We start from the raw sequence: 23,208 nt of genomic DNA, 5'->3' as shown, positions 1-23,208 counted from the left end.
AGGAAAGTCTGAGCTAGTAAGGGATCGCTACGTACTGCAGGAAGCAGGGAAAAAAACCAGAAATCAGCATCTGGAATGGCAGATTCAACTTTATGTCTGTATCGTAACAACTATGAATTCAGCTCATAACAGAAGTTATAGTCAGAAAACTAAATTCACCCAGTCTGCATATATGCTTGTCATTCAACTGCCACACTTATCCATTCACTGTATGTTGTCAGAATAATTGGAAGGAATTTTAATTATGCCTCAGAAGGCATATCTTCTCATGGAGACAGCGACACACACAGAGACAGGTCCACCTCCATCTTTCAGTCTAATTTCCCTTAGGAAAATTTCCTTCTAATGCATTAATTCACATCAGACAACCTACACAGAGCAACTCTCCTGACTGCACTAATTGTCAAAGTTTGGTGTTTATCACTTCCTGCTTCTGAAAGCCACGTACAGAGCCAGTCAGGATTGTGAGAGCCCAAAGACGACCTATGCAGGAGAATAAAGAACCACAGAAATGAGAACAGAAATGCTGAAGATGCCAGGGGTCCAGTACTTTCAAAAGGCAGATTTAGGAATATCAGGAACTTCATCACCTTGATGAAGAACACAGCTCAATACACAACCCGTACATGAAATTCCATAATAATCCATACCCCAGCCCTGATGAGAATGCTCAGTTGTGAGATATAATGTAAAAATATAGTTGGATAACTGGAATCAAATATAGTGCATTGCACTTTTCACAAGTAACTAGAGGTTGTCATGCCTGCTGGATTTTGAGGTGTGGGCAACAAAAAAAAAGTAAAGAAAAAAAAGTCCAAAAGGCTCAGCTGGAATTATTTACTTCGAGACTTATGACAGATGGTTTTCCTCAACAGCAGAACTAGTATATGAAGAAGTAACAGGAAAACAAGCGAAAGGGCTGTCAGTCCTGACCAGGCAGCCCCTGCAACTTATTCTGCACCCACTGTTCAGTAGGACTGCCAAGCATCTCAGAGACAGCGCCATCCAGAAGAGACAGCAGTTGCCAATGCTTTTGTGGTTTGGACCTTGGAAAAATGGAGAATAAAATGACAGTGAGTCAACCTATATCCAGGAGTCTCAAACTTAAGCATGACTGCAATTAACCATGTACCACCACAATGGCATCAAGACCTCATCTCAGGTGAAACTGGACACTGTTATCTTTGCTGCCAAGACCCTTGTTCTGCAACAGTGCAAACCAAAAAGCATTCCTACTCTCCGAAGACTAGAAAACAAGGGAAAAGCTAAAGTAGTATCTGGAGAAATTAGTAATAGGAAGAGCACTGGACTTCTTAGCAGAACTGTAAAAAATTTACCTTGCCTTCCTCCTTTACTCATGCATCACATACTAGATTCTCTTCTTACAAAACCTGCTTATTAGTCACCAGACTAATGATGCACATGGCTGTCCTCAGCAACGTGCCTCCCCACACCAGCTGTCTCCAACACCCGTGTCAGTCTGATGAGCTGCCATCATTAGCCTCCCAGGGAGAGCTCCTCCACCTCGCTGGAGGCCAGATGACGGTCTGGTTCCCCTTCACTCCCTGGGTGCCAATCACAGTGACGTTTGTCAGCAGCTCAGACTGCCCAGAAAGGCTGACACCAAAGCTCCAGCGAATTTCACCTCCTGAACCAGGAGGGCTGGTGACAGCATCCATCCCGCCCCCCGCACCAGGCCAGCCAGACCCACCTGCCAAAGCACCCCGAGACTTCGCCCAGCTCCCACGCTCCTTCTAGAAGCCAAGTCTTGATGCAAAGCTTCCACGCACAGAAGAACAAGCTACATCCCTACAAAACCTGTTCAAATGCTTTTTTACAACCAAAACTGTACATTTCTTCTATTTGAAATGAAGCTGTCAACCACGAGCCCTTGTTCTGCCTTACCTCAGGACAAGGCTGTTAGGTGACAAGGGACTTCACAACACAAACTCTTCCGCACCCGAGCGCGCGGCAGGGCTTTCACACCTGGAGCCCTTCTCGTGGTCAGCAGAAGGGCCAAACGCTGAGATGGGAGTTGTAAGCACAAACCAGCTTCTGTTCACAGGGTCGCTCCCCAGAACCCTGTCAGCTCGGCCCAGCTGTAGGCCAGGAATCGTGCACGATGCTGTAGTCTGACACTGCAACCAACACATCCTAGTAGGCGAGGTCCCCGCTAGTGACCCAAGGACCATGCCTCGTATTGGTCTGCCAATTCTCAATCATTTGATCACGTCATGGCAGAAGAAGACGACATGCATGGGAAGAAAGGAGTAACTCCCTGCTTACTGCAAGCTACATGACACTGGGTATCCGAGGAACCTGCGAAGACTACGCACTACCTGCGTTCCCCGAGAAACCACTGACAACCTGCAGCAGCCAGCAGCTAAGAAAAACACAGACGCTCACCCGCTTGTCCTGTGAGTGGAACAGAAGAGCAGAGGCAAGAAGACTCGTAGGTCAAGGCAGTTTAATAACCAAAGGAAAGGGAAAGAAAACAACACACGAAGCAACGCAAAGGCAATCACTCACCACCTCCCACAAGCAGACTGATGCCCAGCCAGTCTCTGAGCAATGGCTACCCCCCTCCTGCCTCCATTTCCACTGCCAAGCGCAACGTCATATGGCATGGAACATCCCTCCAGTCACTCTGGGTCAGCTGTGTCCCCTCCCAGCCCCCAGTCCACCCCAGGGGCCAAGCAAAAAACAGAGAAGGCCCCGATGTTGCACAAGCCCTGTTCAGCAATAGCCGAAACACTGGTGGCCTTACCAGCACTGCTCTGATCACAAATCCAAAAGACACCACATTCCACCATAGCCAGAGCCCTCTGCCAGACCGACACAACCACCCCAACCGTCCTCCTCAGCATGGAGCTCACCTATCAACCACAGCACAAATGCTGGGTTTCATGGCACACATAGAAGAACAACCAAAAACTCCAGGCACACAGCTGGTTTACCTGTGCCAACTACGAATGAACCCAATACGATGGCCAGAATCTCTGTATATCATTAGCACGCGAATGGCTTTACCATCAGCCTTCCTAGCCGCTATGTCTGTAGTTCACTACAGTCAAACATGGGCAGTCAACTTACTAGTGAAGTACTGAGCACATCAGGGCACAGTGTAAACTTCAAAGGCTGCCCCTCTGGGATGAAATAACAGGCCAGAACAACTGTAGCTTTGGGGAACTTTACATCTCGCTCACTGAGCGCCTGTGAGAAATGTTAAGTCTTTCTCTACATTTCTTTACCAGCCAAAACATAGGTGTATTGATTCTAAGCACTGCACACATCCATGTCCAAAACAACAGACCTCCAAACTTTGGGGAGAGAGGACTTCATAGGCACATGGCTGCAGAAGACAGTAACCAGGCCACCGGAGCACCTCCTTACTAATTATCCCAGAGTGGCCATTTACTACATAACCAAGGAAGAAAGAGTGTCAGCCTTCAGCAAAGCTGTCCTCAGCAGCTTATGGAAAGCTTCTCTAAGCCATGATGCAATTAACTGTCAAGAAAGTGCTGAGGCAGGCAGAATTAGGAAGCTATAACAAAACAAGTATATAATCCTACACCATTTACATTTAAAACCGCTGAATTGCTTATAACAAAGTGCTGTAGCATGTTTACAATTTTATTTCATAAGATCTAGATGTCTCATCCCCTGAGCAGGACAAATTGAAACAATCCAGCTTCCAAGCCAAAATGGGAAAAAGACTCAAAAAAAGGCACAGCTCCCTGACCTGGGTGCGAACACTCAGCACCCTGAGCCCCCAGCACACCCCCAGAGTCACCGTGACAATTCAGAACCACTAAAGAAGCAGTTACCCCAGAAGTTCTTGATTAGCTCAGAGGAGATCTGACTAATGTACAGTACAGAGATCACCGGGTTCAGAAAACACTTTTGCATAAAAAGAAGGGTGCAAGAGCTTCAACATCCTTGATGCAAAATCCAGTCAACTGGCAGAGAAAGAAAAGCAACTGTTGCTAAATTGTTAAAAAGCCTTGAAATCTTGTCTGTTTCCTCAGCACTGAAACAGATACCAGAGGGCACACACAATCAACACAGTAACTATCCTTGAAATTAATTTATAGTATAAATAGCCTATCCCTTCTTGCCTTAACTCTCTAAATTGTAATTGTCAAAATGTTATCCTCCCTCAGTTCATGTATTATCCCGTGACAGAACACCAAGAGAGCTCTTTTGAATCACTAAACTGTACAAAATTTCCATTATCCTAAAAGCCTCACAGTACACTAGAAGACACTAGCTTCTTTTAAAAGGGGGGCGGGGCAGGGGCATAGGGTGAGGGAAAACAGACATTTCCTACAGACTCTGAAGACTTCTATTGCAGTCTATTAAAAAGGAAAAAACACACACACAAAAATGCATCTTTCTTAAAAGATAGTAGAGGTATGACAAGGTCCTAAGCTTAAGCTACAATGTCAGAAAAAGAACATGCACTATTCACGCTGACGCCTTCGGCAGTCCTGGCATAAAAATGGTAGGGCAAATCCAGATCCAACAGCTATCAAAGCTGATGGGAATTTCACTGCTTACTCAGATGAGTTTTAGATTGGACTGCTGGGCTGAAACTGCTGCTACTGATTGCTCAGAAGATAATGCCTGTTTGCAAGGAAAGCAACACACAGACCCCACAGGATGCTTTTAATTTCTGCCAGCTACACACAGGTACAGAGTAAACATTTAAGAAAAACATAAAAAGTGACACCTGTACTCAAAAAAACTCACCATCATACAACCAGCTGCACCAAGATGTGTGACACACCATGACCTAACGCTGAAAGACTTTGGTAGCCCTAACAGCTGGCCTTACCAACCCTTGCTCCGACAGAAGGCAGGACACAAAGCAGAGCGGGGCTCCCTCCCCAGCGCTCAGAGCAGTCACCACCGTTTGTAACGGCCGGCCGGCATGCCGCACATTGCAAGGCGTCAGGTACTCGTTCAGGGTCATCAGAGCTGAAGCACAGCGGGGCTTATGCCCATGTGGCAAGTTTCTTTCTTTAATGCAACTCTGATACAAGATGTGTTAAATCTTTGATTTTATTGGCAGATGCCGACTGTATTTGCCTAACCTCTGATGCCTGCTGATTGACAGTGCTAATGCACTTTTTCACAGATGAAAAGGGAAACGACAGCTTTTGGCTCGCTTTCAAGCACGATTCTTCACTGCAAAAACACCTTATAGCTCAATCTGCTTTTCATACAACCTAACAATACAAATTATTCTTTATCGTGTTGCTAATAAGTGGTGGCATACTGACAAAAACAGGAGCTGTATAGGAATACTTACTGCAGGAGCCACTTCCAGAAAGAGAGATGTTCTCTTCTTTTCTTTAATTGGAGCTGCATTGACCCGATCTCAGAAAATCCCAGACAGAAGTTAAACATTAGTTCAAAATAATTTCTCAGCTTTCTACATCAAACAAAGTTTACCCCCGGACTTTTCAAGAGCAGCTATGCTAACAAGAAGCTGGTGGTCCAAGTGTCAGAGCTCATGTGCATGGACTGCTGTCCAAAATAACACCTCCAAGGGCAGAGGGACTGCATTTTTACACATGAAGGAAACTGTTCATAGAATCACAGAATGGTCTGGGTTGGAAGGGACCTTAAAGACCACCCAGTCCCACCCCCTGCCACGGGCAGGGACACCCCCCCCAGCCCAGGCTGCTCCCAGCCCCGTCCAGCCTGGCCTTGAGCCCAGCCAGGGATGGGGCACCCACAGCTGCCCTGGGCAGCCTGGGCCAGCGCCTCGCCGCCCTCATGGGGAAGAATTTCTTCCCAATATCTGTCTCCCCTTTTTCAGTTTAAAGCCATTCCCCGCTGTCCCATCACTACAGGCCCTAAATAAAGTCCCTCCCGGCTTTCCTGCCAGCCCGTCAGGCACTGGGAGGTGCCGTAAGGTCTCCCCGATCCTTCTCTCCTCCAGCTGAACAGCCCCAGCTCTCCCAGCCTGTCCCCACAGCAGGGGGGCTCCAGCCCCTGACCATCTCCGTGGCCTCCTCTGGACTCGCTCCAACAGGTCCATGTCCTTCTGCTGGTGACCCCCGAGCTGGAGGCGGCGCTGGGGGGGGGTCCCAGCAGAGGGGCAGAGCCCCCTCCCTCGCCCTGCTGGCCACGCTGCTGGGGATGCAGCCTTGTTCTTTGTTTAATGCAACAGCAGCTGACGAGTCCTCATGATGGAGATTCAGCTAATGGGAGAATGACTGTGACTTCTCCAACACAACTCCTTCTGCACACCCTTCAGCTGCCTTGTGCCCCACTAGTTTATGAGCACTGCAATACTATATACGGCCCAAGAAAAACAGGCCCCCATTACTCCTGGCACTGTACACACTCACACAAAGCAGCAGCAGACATACATCACTTGTGGCTTAAGGAGAGAAAACATGCAACACAGAGGGCTGAACAGAATAAAGAAGCAGAAGTGTCATGGTCAAGAATTGCATCCCAGTAAGACTTTATTCAGCAGCAGGAAGTGAACTGGTGTTAGATAAAAGTGCATCAGTTTAAATGGATGAGCAGTAGAGAGGAAAAGACTGTACTGTCTCTAAGCACAAAGTTCTGCTTTGTTCACCCCTTTCCTAGGTGGGCTAGAGGCTGAGTGACCCCGTCTACCAAGCTTCTGCAAGATTAGGCTGCCAGGCAGGGTCTGCAGAACATACAAGGCCAACTGAACAAAGGCAGGCAACACGGCAAGAGACCACAGCACAAATCTGCCTCACGCAGTCTGCTACAATCGCAGTACAAAGCAGGGACCACAGACAGTGCACCTCCAGCACAGCTTTCAGAACCAGGCCTGTCCAGTGCACGTGTAGACACTTGTAACTGCCTGCAGATCCCAACCACATACCTCCTCTGGAAGCTTACAAGTCACCTTCTCCATCTGTGTGCCTCTCTATTTCATAAAACCATAGGACAATTCAGGTTGGAAGAGAGCTAACAAGGCCATTAACTCACATCCCCCTCTGCCTGTTCGCCTCATGCCGCTTCTTTCTGCATCCACGCACTCAGGTCCAGCTGACACATATCCACAGTGCAATGCTGAAATGATTCGGGGAGGGCAGGAGGAAGGGCCTAAGAATGAAATAACCACTTGAAAATGCAGAAAGTTCTGTAAACAACCTAGGGGCCTACCTTAGCTGCATATGCAATTCTCCCTGCTACAAGCAGTTTGATTATCACATCAGTAATCACAGAAAATACCAAGATGCAGTCAGATTATTTAAGCTGCCCTCAACTTCCAGTGGATGCAATCCTATAAGCAAACAAAACTGTTCAGAAATCCAGACAGATTTTTTTTTTTAGTACCCAAGCAAATTGGGACAGAACAATCTTAAAGCCTCCCTAGGAAAGTAAGGAATTTTTCTGACAACTAAATTTGTTATGGACATCCACAGCAAACTGAGACACATCCCTTTTGGGATTCCACAGCAAGGAATCTCCTATAATACATTTAAGTTGTATTAAGACTCTGTTGAAAAAATACATTAAAATTTAACAGAATCTCATAAAATGAGAACTCTGGTACCGAAGATTGTCCCTCCTTCTCTACTGGCTGATACATGAAGCTTCGTCAGACCCACGCAGGCTGAGTTTTGTTGCTCGCCTCTGCCCTGGCCACAGAGCATGCTGCCATTATCAGGACTCTCCAGGTGGGGAAGAAAGCGCTGAGCCTTCTTGGGAACATGGCTGGAAGCCTACCAGTCATCCTTTACCCATCCTTAAGACTACCAAAGCTATCTGCTCTTTTGTGTCCCTGAAACCATCCTGGAGTCTGAGCCTAACTATGAATCTCATTTTACTCTATGAATGCCAACCGTGATGGCACCTGCTGTTGGCAGCACCCATTGCATAGCAAAAGCCTGACTATACGCAGGCCTAGAAGCCCGTGACAGGGCAAAGACGACAATTAGCAGAAAGAGAGCCTAACCTAATTCAACAAAAGCTGGCTCTAACAGTGGCCATTTTTTTTGCAAAACTGCCTATCTAGAAGGTAATAGCGAGAACAGAGGCAGAGTTTAAACAAAAACAGCTTTTCTAAACACAAAACTGATGGGGTTATGAGAGGTCTGGCTGGCTGTCCACGGGACTCCAACCCACCAACACTCACCAGCATGGTAAGATCATAACGAAGGAAGCTGTGTTCCAAAGTCCATTGCTCTTCCAAGTCCTGTAACTCTCATGTCTTTTATGGTAACAGGACCTGTGGCTAAGGAAGCCCCCACTATGCAAGAACTCGTGGCTTTACAGCCCCTTGGTACTTCACAGGTATAGTCAGGAAACCAGAACTCCCACTGCCAGGAAGGCACCAGGGATGTGCCAAGAAACCAGCAAGTCGGGGGAGAGAAGACCCTGTGGTGTGCATTCCGCACTGGGACAGACTGGCAATGGGGCTTCCCTGCCCAGACATGCCAGGTATGGGTCTGCATCTGAGCAAGAGCTAAAATTCAGAACCCAGAAATTCACGAAAGAGCTATCCAACCATCACAGTTTAACATTTCTACGGAAAATGGGATGGTGCCAAGCCATAACAGTCCCTGTAAAGTCCTAATTAACATGAATAACACAGCTGGATATTTTTATGTATCAGCTTTCTAAGTCCCTCCTTCCTGCCACTTAAAGAGTAAAAATAGTAGAATTTATGGAGGTTAATTCATGGCTGCTTAGGTGTGATTCCACTTTTAGAGAAGGCTGAACTGCTCGCCCCTCGAAGTCACCCACAAGGGAGGCGTACGGATAGCCTGCCTTAACGGTGCTGGCTGCAGTAAGCTACAAAACAGCAGGTTTGCCAGGGAAACGTGGGCACCTGGCACAGTATCAATGGAGTTACCTTTCCTTCCATTCCAGACTTGGGTTTCAAGGCAGATGAGCTGGTATCACCACCTGGCAGGTGTACAAGATCCTCACAACAGAGAAGAAAATAATAATGACAAGGTAAAAAGAAGAAAGACAGAAAACTGAAAGAAAACCAGCATAGTTCACCGTGAGATCAGACAGTTGTTTTATCACTCTGACGGCAGTTTAGTTTAGAATATATTTGGGCATGCTTCTTTACAAATACGTAGCATCTGAATTAATTTGCGGAGATGGCAGCTCCCGGAACTGCAGGATTTTAATCGGGTCCTGTACCAGCAGAGCTGTCCCAGAGCGGTGCCTCAGCTGACCAGCACCCCGAGTCCAGACAGAGGAGCCGGAGCCAAACAAGCACGTGCGTCCAGGAAAGGTCAACCAATTTGTACACTAACTGCAAGAATGGCTTTTACAAACTATTTTCCATTAAAAGGACAGAAATTGTTTGCAGCTAAAGCCACAAAACTTAATTCTGATGCTAGCATTTCAGATTAGGCTTTCCCATAAACATGCCCAGCTCAGCTGTAATTTTGTGCCAATGTAGTGTTCATCAGGCAAGAAACTAAACAAGTCTAGATCTGAGCTATTGCTGAAGTCACTGAACTGTTCATGCTCCTGGGAAAGGCATGTAAACACAGTCTGTAATTAGATGTCACACTTAAGTTCATCTCACAATCCTCATTTACTCCATTAAATGTAGCAAGCTCGTAAATAATAAGATTAAAAGAAACGATAAGCAACTTTGATAGGAAGAGTCACACTTCCATATAATGGGGAAAAAACCCACTTTTTTCGAAAACTGTCAAAAAAAAAAGTTTTGACAACTCATTGTCCAAAACCAAACCCCAAAACAAACCAACCCACCCAACGCAGTAACACCAAGACGAAGCCTCCAAAGCAGCACGGCACTGCCAGGGCTGGCAGCAGCTCCTCCCGCCGGCTGGGCAGCACCGCTGTGCCCTGCTCCCCCCTCGAGCTGAGCTGCCGAGGGAGCCAAGCCCCCCAAAAACACACGTGCTCCTGCGGGGTCACTGCCGGGTGGCCCAGCAGCGTCAGCATCGATGCCAGTGCCAGGGTGTGGGGCTACGGCAGCGTTTGTCTAGATCAACTCAGGTCACACAGCCCTGCCTTTGGGGGGATGACTCTGAGCTACGCTGCAGGCACAGTCCCTACAGCTGTAACAAATACTCCAGGACAAACGCTGCCGCCGTTTCTATCTGTGGCTAACCGAAGAGTAACGGTCTCGGAAATGATGCCAATCAAACTGATGACACAGTCAGGTATTTTATTATTTATAAAGTCCTGATTTTCTCAGCACAGTAGAAAGCAATCAGACATTTCCCTACTCGTCACTCAAAACCCTTTTAAGCCAGCATCCCAGCAAGAAACCCCTGCTATCCTGGGCTTCTGCTGTTATCCCATAGGCATTTCTCTAGCCTTTGGATCATCTTTTTCACCTTCTGTAAGGAATCCCACCCTTCAACAGGCAAGCTCTCCTTCCCAGATACTTACTCGATGGCTGAACCAGCCCACCCAGCCCATATCAACGAACTGTACCATCTCCCTTTGCCTGCATTTTGTCAGATTTGCATGCTTAGCTGTTCCTGTCAAACCAACATTCCATGTTTCCAGTTGGAAATACACTTGACAACACAAGCTGCTGCTGTTCTTCCAAACCGACCCAGGAATCCCTATTACGAGGGTCCGTTAACCAGAGCAGGGGATAAACTTCTGCTTAAATAAAGATGCACAGAGAAGAATATTACAAATATGCTAAAAAGCGCTGATCTCATCTGGCAGCCAAGGACTCAAATTTTTCCACCTAACATTGGGAAGTGACGTTCAAACTTGTCGGAAAGACTCCAAATCATGAAATTCTTTTCCAGCGCTCAATTCCAATACAGAAATACGATAAACATATACAAAACAAGATAACAAACCATGCAGAGCAGTGTTGACAAGGCAAATTTGACCCAAGCGTAGCTCTCTGCAACGGGGGACGGAGACATCGGCCTTTCGGCAGCTCTGCAACGCGGGGCGCAGCAGGGACGTCAGCCTCGCTGAGGGGCAGGGTGCCGGTACCTGCGCATGGCACCGCATCCGAGTGACCTGGCAGGCAGGCAGAGCGGGTTCACGTCCTCTCCACACAGGGGAAGAACACGTCACACTGACCTAGCAAAGCCAGCAGAGCCGTACCCATTTCCTCAGCCCATCTGTTTACGCTGTTACGATCTTCTCCAGTTTGCCCCGCACTGAAAAGGCTTCTTACCCACACAGCACACAAACCATGCTCGAGGATGTGCTCTGACTTGGCATCAACGATGACCAGAACATGTCTACAATGTGCACGTCTCGCACCTTTGCTATAAGGAGTAAGTTCTTACCTTTTTTCCTTCACCTTCACCCACATCTAACCCTCTTCTTGTGCTCCTGTATGCTCATCTTTAACCTCTTTTATCAGCTTTTGAAATAACAGACCCAGTTTGACAGAAGCTTTGTGCATGTTATTGATTTTTCTTCTAAACCAAACTAAGTTTTAGTAGAAATTCAAACGGATGAGCAAGATTAAAAGGGTGATTTCAGATATACCAGAAGGTTACAAAGCCCATTCACAGTAATGAAGGAAGATTGCATTAATCTCCTAAAAGGATTCAAATGCTGCAACTAGAGCAATTCCATTTCTTAACAGGAACAAATTAAGACAATTTCCCTTGCAGAAATTTCCATAATTACAAGTAATTATCTTCTACTCTGAACGTCTCCAGTACAGCACTTACTGCAAAGAGTATTCCTATCAAATACTCTATTTAGGAAATATAGGAGGAATTGTTTCTTGCTGAATTGTATGTTGTCATCACACTGATTAACCCACAGTTCTGCTCTGCCAGAATATGCATCTATCTCTGAGAATAACAACAAGGATCACCAATCCCTATCTGATGACCCTATCATTAGGTTATTATGAAAGCCTAAAAAACCCAGACTTTTAAAAGGGCAGGCAGAGAAGACAAGGAATAAACAACATCCACAGATGAAAGTCAAAGGAAGATCATTTAAAATACTGCATCGGACAACACAGTTCTTTTCTGCCAAGTAAATCAAAGGCTTGAAGACAGCATTTTGATGAGCATTCTTTTCAGGCAATAAGGACAAGTATGGCAACAGCTGCTGCAGCATTTGTGAAAACTGTATGGACTCAAACAAAATACCAGAGGTTACAAGAAACTAAGCTTTGCATTTGTTTTTCTTGTGCATAAGGAAAATGTATGTCAGTTATTCACTATTTTTCATAAGAAGACATGTATAATCCCACGTATCTTGTCACCACACGTGGGAACAGAGTCTGCTGGACTGCTGCTGCCTCTGCACGTCTGTTGCCATGTAATATCCCCATTTGTGCTTTACTCCTAATCCCAGGCTGCTAGGGCACAGACTGGGCTTCCAGCAGCACAGCAAAACGGAGCCTGCTCTACGCCTACGACGAGAGGTAGCGCGGCATCCACTGAACTTTGCACTACCTGAAAAATCAGTGGCGAATTGAACTCGCTCATGGCAGACCATCTTCTGAGCATTTTAGACCATCGGTTTTCAAAGGAAGCATATCAGAGCTCATGCTCTACCCAACAGTTAAATAGCACTACCAAAGGGCCAACTTTTACCATGCTGAAAGACCCTAAGTATTCACAGATGGGTGGAAGTCAGTAATCCATGCTGCAGAAGACCATGAAACACAAGTACCAGAGATGACAAAAGGCAACAGCAATCTGATAGCAAAGGACAAAATGACTATGTTTGTGGGGGCTGTCCCTTCAAAAACTGCTGGCTCTTCACAGTACAGAAAGAGAGTCTGCAAAACCAAGCAGGTGTCCCCTACCTTATTACATCTACGAGACTGAAAGTCTGTCAAGAGAAGATGTAGAAACTCTTATCATGTATTAAAAACTTAGAATGATGCACTGTAGTCACAAACTGCACATTACACCCCACCAGAAGGTGCGGGGTATGGGGCAAAACTGACCAGGACCCTCCCCTCCCGTGCCAAGCAGAGATTACCGACACCTTTCATGGCCCACCCACATATCACACCACAAAAGAATAACACTTAGCGAATCAAGAACAAATCAACAAAATCAATTGCTGAATATTAATTTTTTGTTTTGAAATTCTGTGCTCTTCCAGAAGTCTGATCTACTACTGCACAGAACACTTCACAGACACAATATGCTACTGGCAAGCTCTCCTCCTCTCACCCATTCACCGCTGAAGCATCCAGGACCCGACGCAATTTTAATCACTGCTGAAGAAAGGGTATACTCAGGCAACACAGCCTACTCAATGGTATAAATGAACAAAAATGTAAACTTAAGCAGCAGTAACTGCTAGTCATGTGTTGAAGTTAGACATAACCTTGTTGCAATATTTGACAACCTTCGTTGTAAAACATTTTCTCCTCGTACCTAGTCAGAATTTCCTATATTCAGCATTGTAGCCACTGCCTCCCATCTGCTCTCCAAGGAGAGTCTCTCAATCTCCTCTACACCCTCTCATTAGGTGCCTCCTTCTGCTCACACAGCAGCAGGATCTCCTCTTAGGCTTTTCTTCCCAAGGCCTTCTCCTTCAAAGCCACAAGCAAAACAAAACAACCCAAACCACCAAACAAATAAAAAAGGCCACAACCTTCTGAAATCTTTATCCAGCAAGCCTCCTGCAGTCAAGGTTCGTAAAGGTTTGGAGATAACGTTTATCCTGCAAAGTCCAAAAAGCAAAGCCCTGTGAGCAGCAGCTAGCTCAGCCGCGGAGCCTGCACCACCTTAGACCCGACAGCTTTGGGAAGAAGCTGCGCCATCCCAGGTCCGTTAGAGGAAATCAGGACAGAGCTCTATCACTCCGCAGAAAGACGGATTACCAGCTCAGATCGCTATGAATTCAGGCGTAACATCATTCCAGAGCCAAGTACTGTATGGCCTTAAATGGAAAAGATCTACAATATTTAACAGGTCAGAAATACTCTCCATTTCTGTTTGTTTAAGCGCATAAGAGGGTAGATTTAGATTTTAAAAGCCTCTTAAGAAATACGAGATATGAAAGCTTACTGTGAATGCTTTTAGGTTTAAGTGCTCTCTGATAACTGCCAGTTATAAAACTGGGGGAAAGAAGCAGGGGTGGGAAGGGGAGGAGAGTCAAAGAAAAAGGAAAAAAAAAAAATCAATTTACTTATTTTCACCCTGTGTGAGCAGAAAACTGCAAAACAGGTTTGATTTTCCAGCTTCAAAAAACAAGAGCACTTGCCACATCAGTAAATCCTGATGCAAACCGCAACCCACTGATCTGTGGAGAAAGGAACCTAAGGGTCAGCTGAGCTCACACTGCTCTGCAGAAATTATCATTGTCTGTCAAGTACTCCTCAGTCCTTCTCCGTTCCGTAGCACAACTCATTTCACCCTGCTACACAGAGGGAAAAGGTTACTGTCACACAAGCAGCCTGCCCATTCCATTCCCTACGGAAAAGAACTCCGCAACCTGTGACATTTTACAAGCGATACAATAGAGATTGCATTCACCACATTTCCCCAACAGCGCTACTGCACAACAGGCTGCGCGAGCACCATTACTGGCAAGAACAAGCTCATGAAAAGATACTCCATTGTTTCTGACGAAATTAATAAAGGCTGCTTCATGAACCCAAACACCTCCTATTCAGACTCCAACTCTAAATTCCACAGGGAGGAAACTGTTCCTCTCCATCCAGGCAGAAGTGGACGTGTATGCCCAGATTACACAGCAGCATGGACAGATGGAGCCATGAACTGTGGCACACAGTTACAAGCTAAAAGGGAACCTGAAAAGATTAAAAAAAAAAAAAGAAACAAACAACAAAAGACTGACCTTTTGGATCTGTTACGCTTCTTAAAAATGACAGTGACCAAACTGAAATGCACTGTTACAGTCTGTTACAGTCTTGAGCACATATTTAAAATCCTAACAGAGGATTTGGACATATGTGGATGTATCATAATACTATAGATCCAGATTTCACAAAAGCAATACAGGGCTTAAAAAGGTTAAGTTATGGCAGAAATATAACGATACGTGTGAATTTACTAAGAGCATATTTTTTTCTGTGCTGCAGAAAAACCAAAAAAGCTACTATAGAGAAGTTAGTACATATGAATGCATCCTCTTACTGAAACGCTCTTGGTAACTACACCTAACTTTTGCACGTCAGTAACAAAGTGATACGGCAGTTGATCACTGTGTTGTTATTAATGATTTATTGAATCCTTCAAGAAATCTGCACCTGATACAGCCTGTGATTTCAGGTTTTGTCCAGCATTTAGGCATCACAGCTGAGTGGCAAATGACTCCCATACACCATTTTTTTTAGCACCTGAAACAGTTTCTTTTATCAGGCTTCTTAAGCATGCAAAATTTACCACATGCTCCTGCATAACAAGCGAGGTACATTGAATAAACTTGAAGCACCACTTTTTCCAACTTTGCTGGCTTTAATTATTTTGAAAGTAGTCCTCTCTCACCTGAACTCCAGTATTCCATTATGTGATCACAAGTATAATGGCTATTATTATTATGCACAGAAAAAAGAACCATCCAAGCCATTCTCTCCTTCCCTCAGCCGAGAGGCTGCAACAAACCTGAGCCAACAATGGTAGGAGCAGGCTGAGGCAGGTCCAGGGAGATGTGATCTAGCAAAAAGCACCATGGTACAGACAGTTCATTCGCTGGGAAGCCAACTGAGCAAGCATCCCCAGGACAGTACACATGGCACACTCAGCCTTCCAGCAAACCATTCCCAGAAGCAGAAGGAAGCTACAAAAAGAGGTTGTAGTAAGGGACACACTGGAAAGAAAGATGTAATTACTGCAGCCTGAGCCATCCAACGTATTAACATGGCTCGGTTTATGCTTTTCAAAGACTATAATCAATATAGCACGTATCCAGATCGCATATAATTTAATTACTAGCCTCCTGAGCGTTTGTCATGCAGTTGTGCTCACCCTAATGCACTGAACATCTTACGCTTGAATTCGAGCCCGGCTTCCCACGGGGAGAGGCCGACACATGGCACCGGCAGCCCACCTGTGCACCCACCCCAGCTCCCACGGCTGCTGGGCCCGCTGACCGTTTGCCAGAGAAACATATTCCAGTGGCAGTGGCCACCCAGGCCACCAACACACGCTCACTCTGGCCAGCCACCTGCCAGGCAGCGACGCAGGGGGAACCCGAAGGGGAGTCAGGGACAAGTCGCACAAGCCCACAGGAAAAGGGTCTATTAGTTCTGGTGCTTGTGGGAAAATTTAGGAAACAATTGTTCATAGTTAATAAACTTCAAAAAATATATGTGGTTTATAACAACAACAACAACAACAAAAATAAGTCCCATGCAAACTTTTCCTCATTAGCTGAAGGCAAGATAACGCCTTACACGCCACAGGCGATAGTCGCATCTTAGCATCACCAAACAAAAGAGCTTACTCCGGGTTTACACACAGGACTAATAAACTGCATGCGATCCACAGTATAACAGTTGTAAAAGCAAAAAATCCTCGATGAACGAAACACCTTAAACATCTAACGATATAAACAAATAAACAGGTAAAGCAAAAGAACATGAGTACAAATATATCAAACAAGACTCCTAATTCAGCACAGCAGCACACGTGTTCAGCTTTTGCACTGACAGCTCTTGCATTTGGGCATTTTAACAGGGAAGAGGCAGGCGAGTCACTTTCCAGAAGTCACTCACAGAAACGACCAACAGCTACAAACAACCGAGGGCTACAGGAACGCCAGCAGCTATACTGTCTGTCTCATTTTGTATCCCGTTAAGACCTGGAGCAGCAGTGCCTTCTCGAGCGGTTTGCATGAGTCATTTTGTTGAGACCGCTCTGTAAAGCACATGACTGCAACACCACAAAGGCGGCCAGGCCAGGCCAGCAGAAATCCTGGCTGCACCCACGTGAGTATGCTGGCAACACTGACGAAATAACCTCTGCTGAGATTTTACTGGTACTACAGTTGAAAACAGAACCTATTCCAACATGAACATAGTTTCCATCACATCATAGCAGGAGTAGGAATTATTTTTTACTGGGAGTAGTAAGCTGTCTGACAGTTCAGGCAAGTTCAGCTATCTTCCGTACCCTCTACACCATCACATTTGGTTGCCCCAAATCAACTCGATTTAGACACAGATAATAACGCAAAGAAAGAAAAAAGAACAAAAATCTGACATCATGATTTAAGCGCAAGCGGGTGGGCCAATACTGCAGAGTGAATCCTGACACTCGAAACGGAATCTTCCAGAGCCGAGGAGTCCAGCCAGCAGCCAAGAATAATATTTCAGTGGTTCAGTCGATACTGCTGTAACCATGGCCTGGAGGGGTTTCCATAGCCATAACCACAGGAGCGACTGCACATTCAGTTGAAAATAGTAAAAACAGACATTTAAAAATCTATAGCTTGTAGACATCTTAAAACCAGTTTGAAAGGCAGCACAGAGGAGCTTGCAACAACGCACAGACGCTCCCAGCGAGCTTGACTGTCATCTGCTTATCCTGCTGAAGACACAATGATCTGAAATAAGAGCTCCTCTCACTAGAAGCAATTGCCTGCTTGCAAAAGCTAAAGGGCGGGCTTGGGAACAGCTGAAAAGCGGAGGTAGGAGTGACACGGAGCCCGAGGGATCACCCCGCGGTGCGGGCGGCACAGCTCCCACCAGGACCCCCCGAAGCACCGTCTATTCCAGCCCAGCGCTCGGAGAGACGCTCTCATGCATTTCACATATGATTCCTATTTCTGCCCTGATGTAAAACACAGTATCACACATCGCTCTACAAAGAAAGAAGGAGCCCTGCTGGTTCAAGCAGGTTTTTCCAAAAGAAAAAAAAATTAAAAAAAAAGGGGGGGGGGGGGGGGACACGTAGAAAATAAAAAGTATAATAGCCTACAGCTGCCAGGAGCAAGGGGTCACTGCTGAGGGGGGCGGCACGGCTCGCTAGGTTTTCCCTTAGAAGAATGTCAATAAAAAGCAGCGCCAGGCGCGCCGGGAGAGCGCGGTGCCGAGCCCCGGAGCCCCCGGCGGGCAGCGGGCAGCCCCGGGCCCGTCCCGCCGCGCTCCCGCCCAGCGGCCATGTTAGGGACCGGCCCGGGGCCGGGCGGGCCGCGCCGAGCCGAGCGGGGGGCGCCGGGGGGCTCCGGGGCGCCCGAATCCGCGGCCGCTTCCCCTCGCCGGCCCCGGCGGGGCGCGGCGGCCGCCGGGGGGATCGGAAAAGTTCGCGGCGCCTCCCGGGACGGGGACACGCGCGGCGGAGCGCGGCCCGGCCGGCCCCGGGACACACAGCCCGCCCGCGGGACGGGGCTCGCCCCCCCCCTGCCCCCCGCCACCCACCTTCTTCCGGGGCTGCCATTTCATCATATTTGTAGAGCGGGGACGCGGAGCATCAAGGTCGCGCTTGGGTGCCGGCGGCGAGCGCAGCGGGGCGGCAGCCCGCGGTCATGCTGCCCGGCCCCGCCGCCAGGCCCGCGCCGCGCCCCGCCGCGCCCGCGGGAGAGGAGCCGGCCCCGCCGCGCCGGCCATAGGAGCGGGGCTCTCCTCCGCCGGCGGCCGCCAGCCGCGCCGCCGCCTCACGCCCGCGGCCCGCAGGGACCCGCGGCCCCCAGGCGCATCGTGCGCGGCCGCACCTGCGCCGAGTGCGCGGCCGAGAGCCGCCGCCGCGGCACGGAGGCAGAGAGGGGCGCGGGCGCCGGCAGAGCCCCGCCGGCAGCGCCCCGCCGCCCCGCTCCGCTCCGCGCCCCGCCCCGGCCGGGAGCCCCGGGACCGCCCCCCGCCCCGCCCCGCCCGCCGAGGCCCCGACGCGCGGCCTCCGGGCCAGCAGGCGGCCGCGGCGCACACAGGCGGCGGTGCTGCCCCGCGCCGGCCGCTCGCTGCGGGAGGGACGGCGGGACGGGCCTGCCCGCCGCCCCGAGGGAGGGAGAGAGGGAGGCACGGCCCTGCCCGCCGCCCCGCCCGGTGGTGCCGCCGTGCCCCAAGGCGGCCGGCGCCGGCCGGGCTGCATCCCCGTGCGCTGAGGAACGGCCGGAGGCGGGCGCTGGACGAGCCGCAGGGCCAAGTGCTGCGGTTCTGCCGCTGGTTTTGCCACGGTGAAAGTTGCAGACGCCACCGAGCGCCCGAGACGCGGCCGCTCCCGCCGTGGTGCCGAACGCCGAGTGCCCCGGCCTCGCACCGGCAACAGCGCGGAGCTGCGCCTCCCCCCCGGTACGTCCGTTCCCCGGGGGGCCCGGGACGGTGGCTCAAAGCAGCCCGGGATGGGGTTTACAAACGCAACGCTCAGGGTTCACCGGGGGAAGGAGCGTTTGGGCTCCTGGACGCGCCGTGCGTTGCCGCTCGGGGGCCGGAGCACCCCGCGCACGAGGGGCGAGCAAACGCGGTGTAAAATGCGATCGGTGGAGCGGGCAGCGGAGGGTGTTTCAGGGAGAGGAGCCTGTCCGGTTCCTGCAGCTCACAGCCAGGGAAAAGGGATAAACAAACTAGGATGAAACTGATTTTCCCATGAAACTCCCTATTCCGTGCATCTGTTTCTTCTGCTCATCCTGGACTGTCCCACGTGCATTGAACCCGAATTGCCGCGTGCTGCTGTTACAGCGTGCTGCTGTTGGGTAGGACCTGCAGAGCTTGTTAGATTGAAAACAATCCCAATTCATCAATTTCTCAGCACTGAGCTTTGTTTCATCTGGATAAAAAAGATCAAAGATTCAAAAGTGGTCCATAAAGTGCATTCTTAACCAACATCCCCCTGTAGGATGTAAGATCTGATTTGATTCTATGAAGCTCTGGCTTTTCTCCCTGTAATAGCATTATTTATTTTTCCAAAATGCAGATTTTCTCTGGTTAAAGAGAAATCTCTCTGTCTTTCTTTTCCCCAGTAAATACAGCAGAATAAACTTCTTGCAGCAAAGTGGGCCACCCAAAAGTGGGTTACACCACGTGCTGTAATCTGCAACCTAATGTTTTACTCTCTCATTAGGATTCTTCTAAGAAAAGGCAGCTGTTTGTTCTTGGGAGAGGATCACAGAGAAGAAGGTCTGTCAGCATCCCATTCATTTACGCGCTGGGTCAAGCATGACTTGTCTGTGATGTAAAAGGCCACCTCCCGCTGGCTCTCAGGCAGTCGGTGCCTCCAGCTGAGCCAAGATCCAGCACGGTGGTCACAGGTGAAACGCAGTTAGTGCACACAGCACTCCTCCTGAACGACTGAAGACACAAGGCAGAACCACAGACAGATGCAGCGTCTTACCTCTTGTTGTTTGCTTGTTCAAGAAATTTAACCCTAAGTTTATTACTGGAATGCCTGTGTGGTTTCAGCTTTATATTGTGGTCGGAGTATTTGTTCCCACTGTGACTTCCTCACTGATTAACAATGCTGCACGCAGAAGGTAAAGCTGGGCAGCTTAAGCGTTCTGACCACCTCTGAGAAGTAGTTTATGCTGAAGTTGCACAGCTTTAGCCTGAGATGTTGGTCCCGAGACCATTCTCAAAAAAACCAGAGTATCTCAGGTGACTTAAAAATCCTTAATATGTGAACACACCACCATTTAACTGGGTTTTACGTTATTGAAGTGGTGCAGAGTTGTAGTTTTCATTGCTATGATGAATGACCAACAGTGCAGCATCTCAGAGGTAAACAATAAATGTAATGGCAAATGTAGCATCCAAACCCAGATCAACAAACACTCGCTGCTGGGCCCCTTGGAAATAAAACAGTCAGCTGCTTTTCACTGCAGTTCCTCAGTCCTGAAGGACAGTATGCCTCAGACCACGCGGAGGCAAGAGCAGCAAACTCACATGGGCTGTTTCAACTCGGAGCCTCTGTGGTCAGAGGCTGCGTCCCTTCCACAATCACTGCACGTATCCTGAAATGAAGCCAAACCTTGGGCAACAGTTCCAGAACACATCAGCCTCGGTCGCAAAGCTGCCTTCGGTAGTTCACATCTTGTCCTGTGCTACCCTCAAACACCTGCTCTCAGTTTGGTGTTTCTGTTCGCCCACCTTCATCTGGATTACTGACAGCTTCTGGCAGCACGCTATAAATTAAATCCCCGAGAAGATGCAAGTGAAAAATAAAGCTTTGAAAAGCAGCAGGGACAGAAAAGAACAGGTGTGGCAGTGCAGAAAAGGAACTCCATCTGGTTTTACTCATCAGAGCTAGTGTATCATGGAGCTATGCCCTTCTATTACACTAACAGTAGAGCCAGTGTGCCCGGAAACTCATTGATTTCCACATATTTTAAAACCAGCATTGGCAATTTTGAAGAGTTCTCTAAATGGCAGAGTCGGTACTCAAGTAAAGAAAATAAACGCTCAGAATCAGACAATGCCATTTACCATGATGCTGTCAGAAAGAAGCTTAATTTAATTCATGGACAGATTGGGAAATGTGTTGTTTTGACATGATCAACAGGAGATTTTGAAATTCTTCCTGCCTAAAGATAATTAACAGGAAGCAAAGCAGGAGCTGTGCATATACACCTGTCACAAAAGGGAGTGAGCTGGTTCACTCCTAATCTTAAGTCTTACTCCAGTGATTGGCATTTCTGCTATATTTAAACTGCTTTTTTTTCTGCTGTTGAAAAAGGAAATTATGTTGGCACTATTTTCAAAGCCATAGAAAATACCCAGAATAAAGGCAGTATAAATGCCAGGTATCTGAAGGAAATGGCAGACAGTCTTTACTCTTTCAAAGTCAGAGAGTTGTCTGACTTCTTTAAGATTAAAGAAAACGCAGCATGGTTTTTTGTTTGCTTTTAAGGTCCCAGTTTCTCTTCCCAGGTTGGAAGCCACTCAGTATGTCGTGATTCAATCGCCAGAAGATGCTGAAACCATCCTCTTATGCTGGCAGCTTCCATCTCCTCCATCATGAGAACAGAATCCTCATGTCCATTTCAAAGTGAACCAATTCATTTTCTCAAGTAATCAGCAAAGCCCAGAAAATTCAAGTGCAAGTGCTTCATACAGTTCAGACTGAATCAGTGGACAAGCCATGTAAGAATACGAATATGAAGCAGAAGATAACACTGGTCCATCAAAGTTAAATGCCTCTCAGTTCATTAAAGGTGAAATGGCTGAAAAGTATCAATCAGCTCCCCATCCCAGCATCCCTGGCTCAAAATATTGCTTGTGTGTGGAGAGCCAAGTGCCATCATTTCCCATACAGGATTATGCCCCAGTCATAGAGCCTGTCACAGGTTACCGACATCTCTTCTGCGTAAGAAACACCATGATGAATCCATTCCGAATGAATGGTCCAGCCTTCTGGACACTGTGACAGCAGCTCCCAGAGAACAGCGTTTTCTCTTCCAAATGTACATCAATAAGGAACAAACATATTTTATTCCTTCCAATATTTGTGAGTGAATAACGGTCAGTATTTTGGCAGGCTGGCACAAAACCATCCACCAAAATGACTGGCTACACCAATACTGTCCCCTGCCCAGCCCCGGCCCCATTTCCCTGATTTACTGGTATTTTTAAAATTCAGACTGTGGATCTGACAGTCCAGTATATTGTGCCAAACACCTGTTCCTTCTCTCCTAAAGATGCTGACTAACAGAGAAGAAAGGGGTGTGTTATTAAGACATATCCAATATCGGAGCTCAATCTTACAACTCAATGAAAAAAATTGGAAAGTGTCTTTTTCAAATTAATCCTTGATAAGAACCTACAACTATTTGATGTACTACCTCTCTTCTTGCAAAACACTTCATTTTCAATAAAGTTCTAATACCTTTGTACACCTTGAAATTCCCTCTACTCAGCCAAAGTGCATCACCTAGAAGCAATCACATACACTGCAAGTAGAAAAATGTCCGGTTGGAGATGGCTTGGTGAGAAGAGTGCAACTTTGGCTAGCCAAAGCATATCAGAATTTAGTTTATTGTGTCATTCTACCATTTAGCAAGCAGCTAGATCTGACAGTATTTGGCACATACATAAAGATTTAGAGTAACCACTTGATCTTAGGATGTATGCTTTCCTGTGAACTCACTGGACTGGTATCCTGACAGATGCCAGCATTTTAACAGTTAACAATACACCAACACAGCAAGAGGGATGTAGATCAGCCTTCTAATAGCAAAGTCCCCTGGCAAATTCATGAAGCATAATAAAATCTAATCCTTTTATTTCTGAATTTATTAAAGCAGCTTTCAATTCATTACAATGATTCTGTGTCTTATTGTTTTGTCTGCCTCAAACTAGCATGCTGAATGCAAACATGGCAGCTTGCAATTGTTTAAAGATACAGCACACTTGATCTG

General features: G+C 47.6%; 1 protein-coding gene and 1 long non-coding RNA gene across 4 annotated transcripts in view; one reads left to right on the top strand and one right to left on the bottom strand.

Annotated features, from left to right (window-relative positions):
- Positions 1-23,208, bottom strand: part of TTC28 (tetratricopeptide repeat domain 28) — a 191,512-nt gene that overhangs the window by 110,836 nt on the left and 57,468 nt on the right. Inside the window, exon 1 of one of the 3 annotated variants that reach the window (XM_055711391.1) lies at positions 18,284-18,685. The exons of the other annotated variants lie outside the window; for them this stretch is intronic. Coding sequence (XP_055567366.1) covers positions 18,284-18,310 — 27 coding nt within the window. The 5' untranslated portion in view covers positions 18,311-18,685. Of the gene's footprint in view, positions 1-18,283; positions 18,686-23,208 lie in introns of those variants that run through there. 3 annotated transcript variants of the gene reach the window in all.
- LOC114015979 (uncharacterized) lies at positions 19,037-23,111 on the top strand. The gene is made up of 2 exons (XR_003560201.2): positions 19,037-19,150; positions 19,920-23,111. It is a non-coding gene; the product is annotated as an uncharacterized LOC114015979 (long non-coding RNA).

The sequence above is a fragment of the Falco cherrug genome, chromosome 1 (assembly GCF_023634085.1).
Source record: "Falco cherrug isolate bFalChe1 chromosome 1, bFalChe1.pri, whole genome shotgun sequence".
NCBI lineage: Eukaryota > Metazoa > Chordata > Aves > Falconiformes > Falconidae > Falco > Falco cherrug.
The sequence above is the reverse complement of the archived record's forward strand: the minus strand, read 5'-3'. Positions and strand labels throughout refer to the sequence as shown.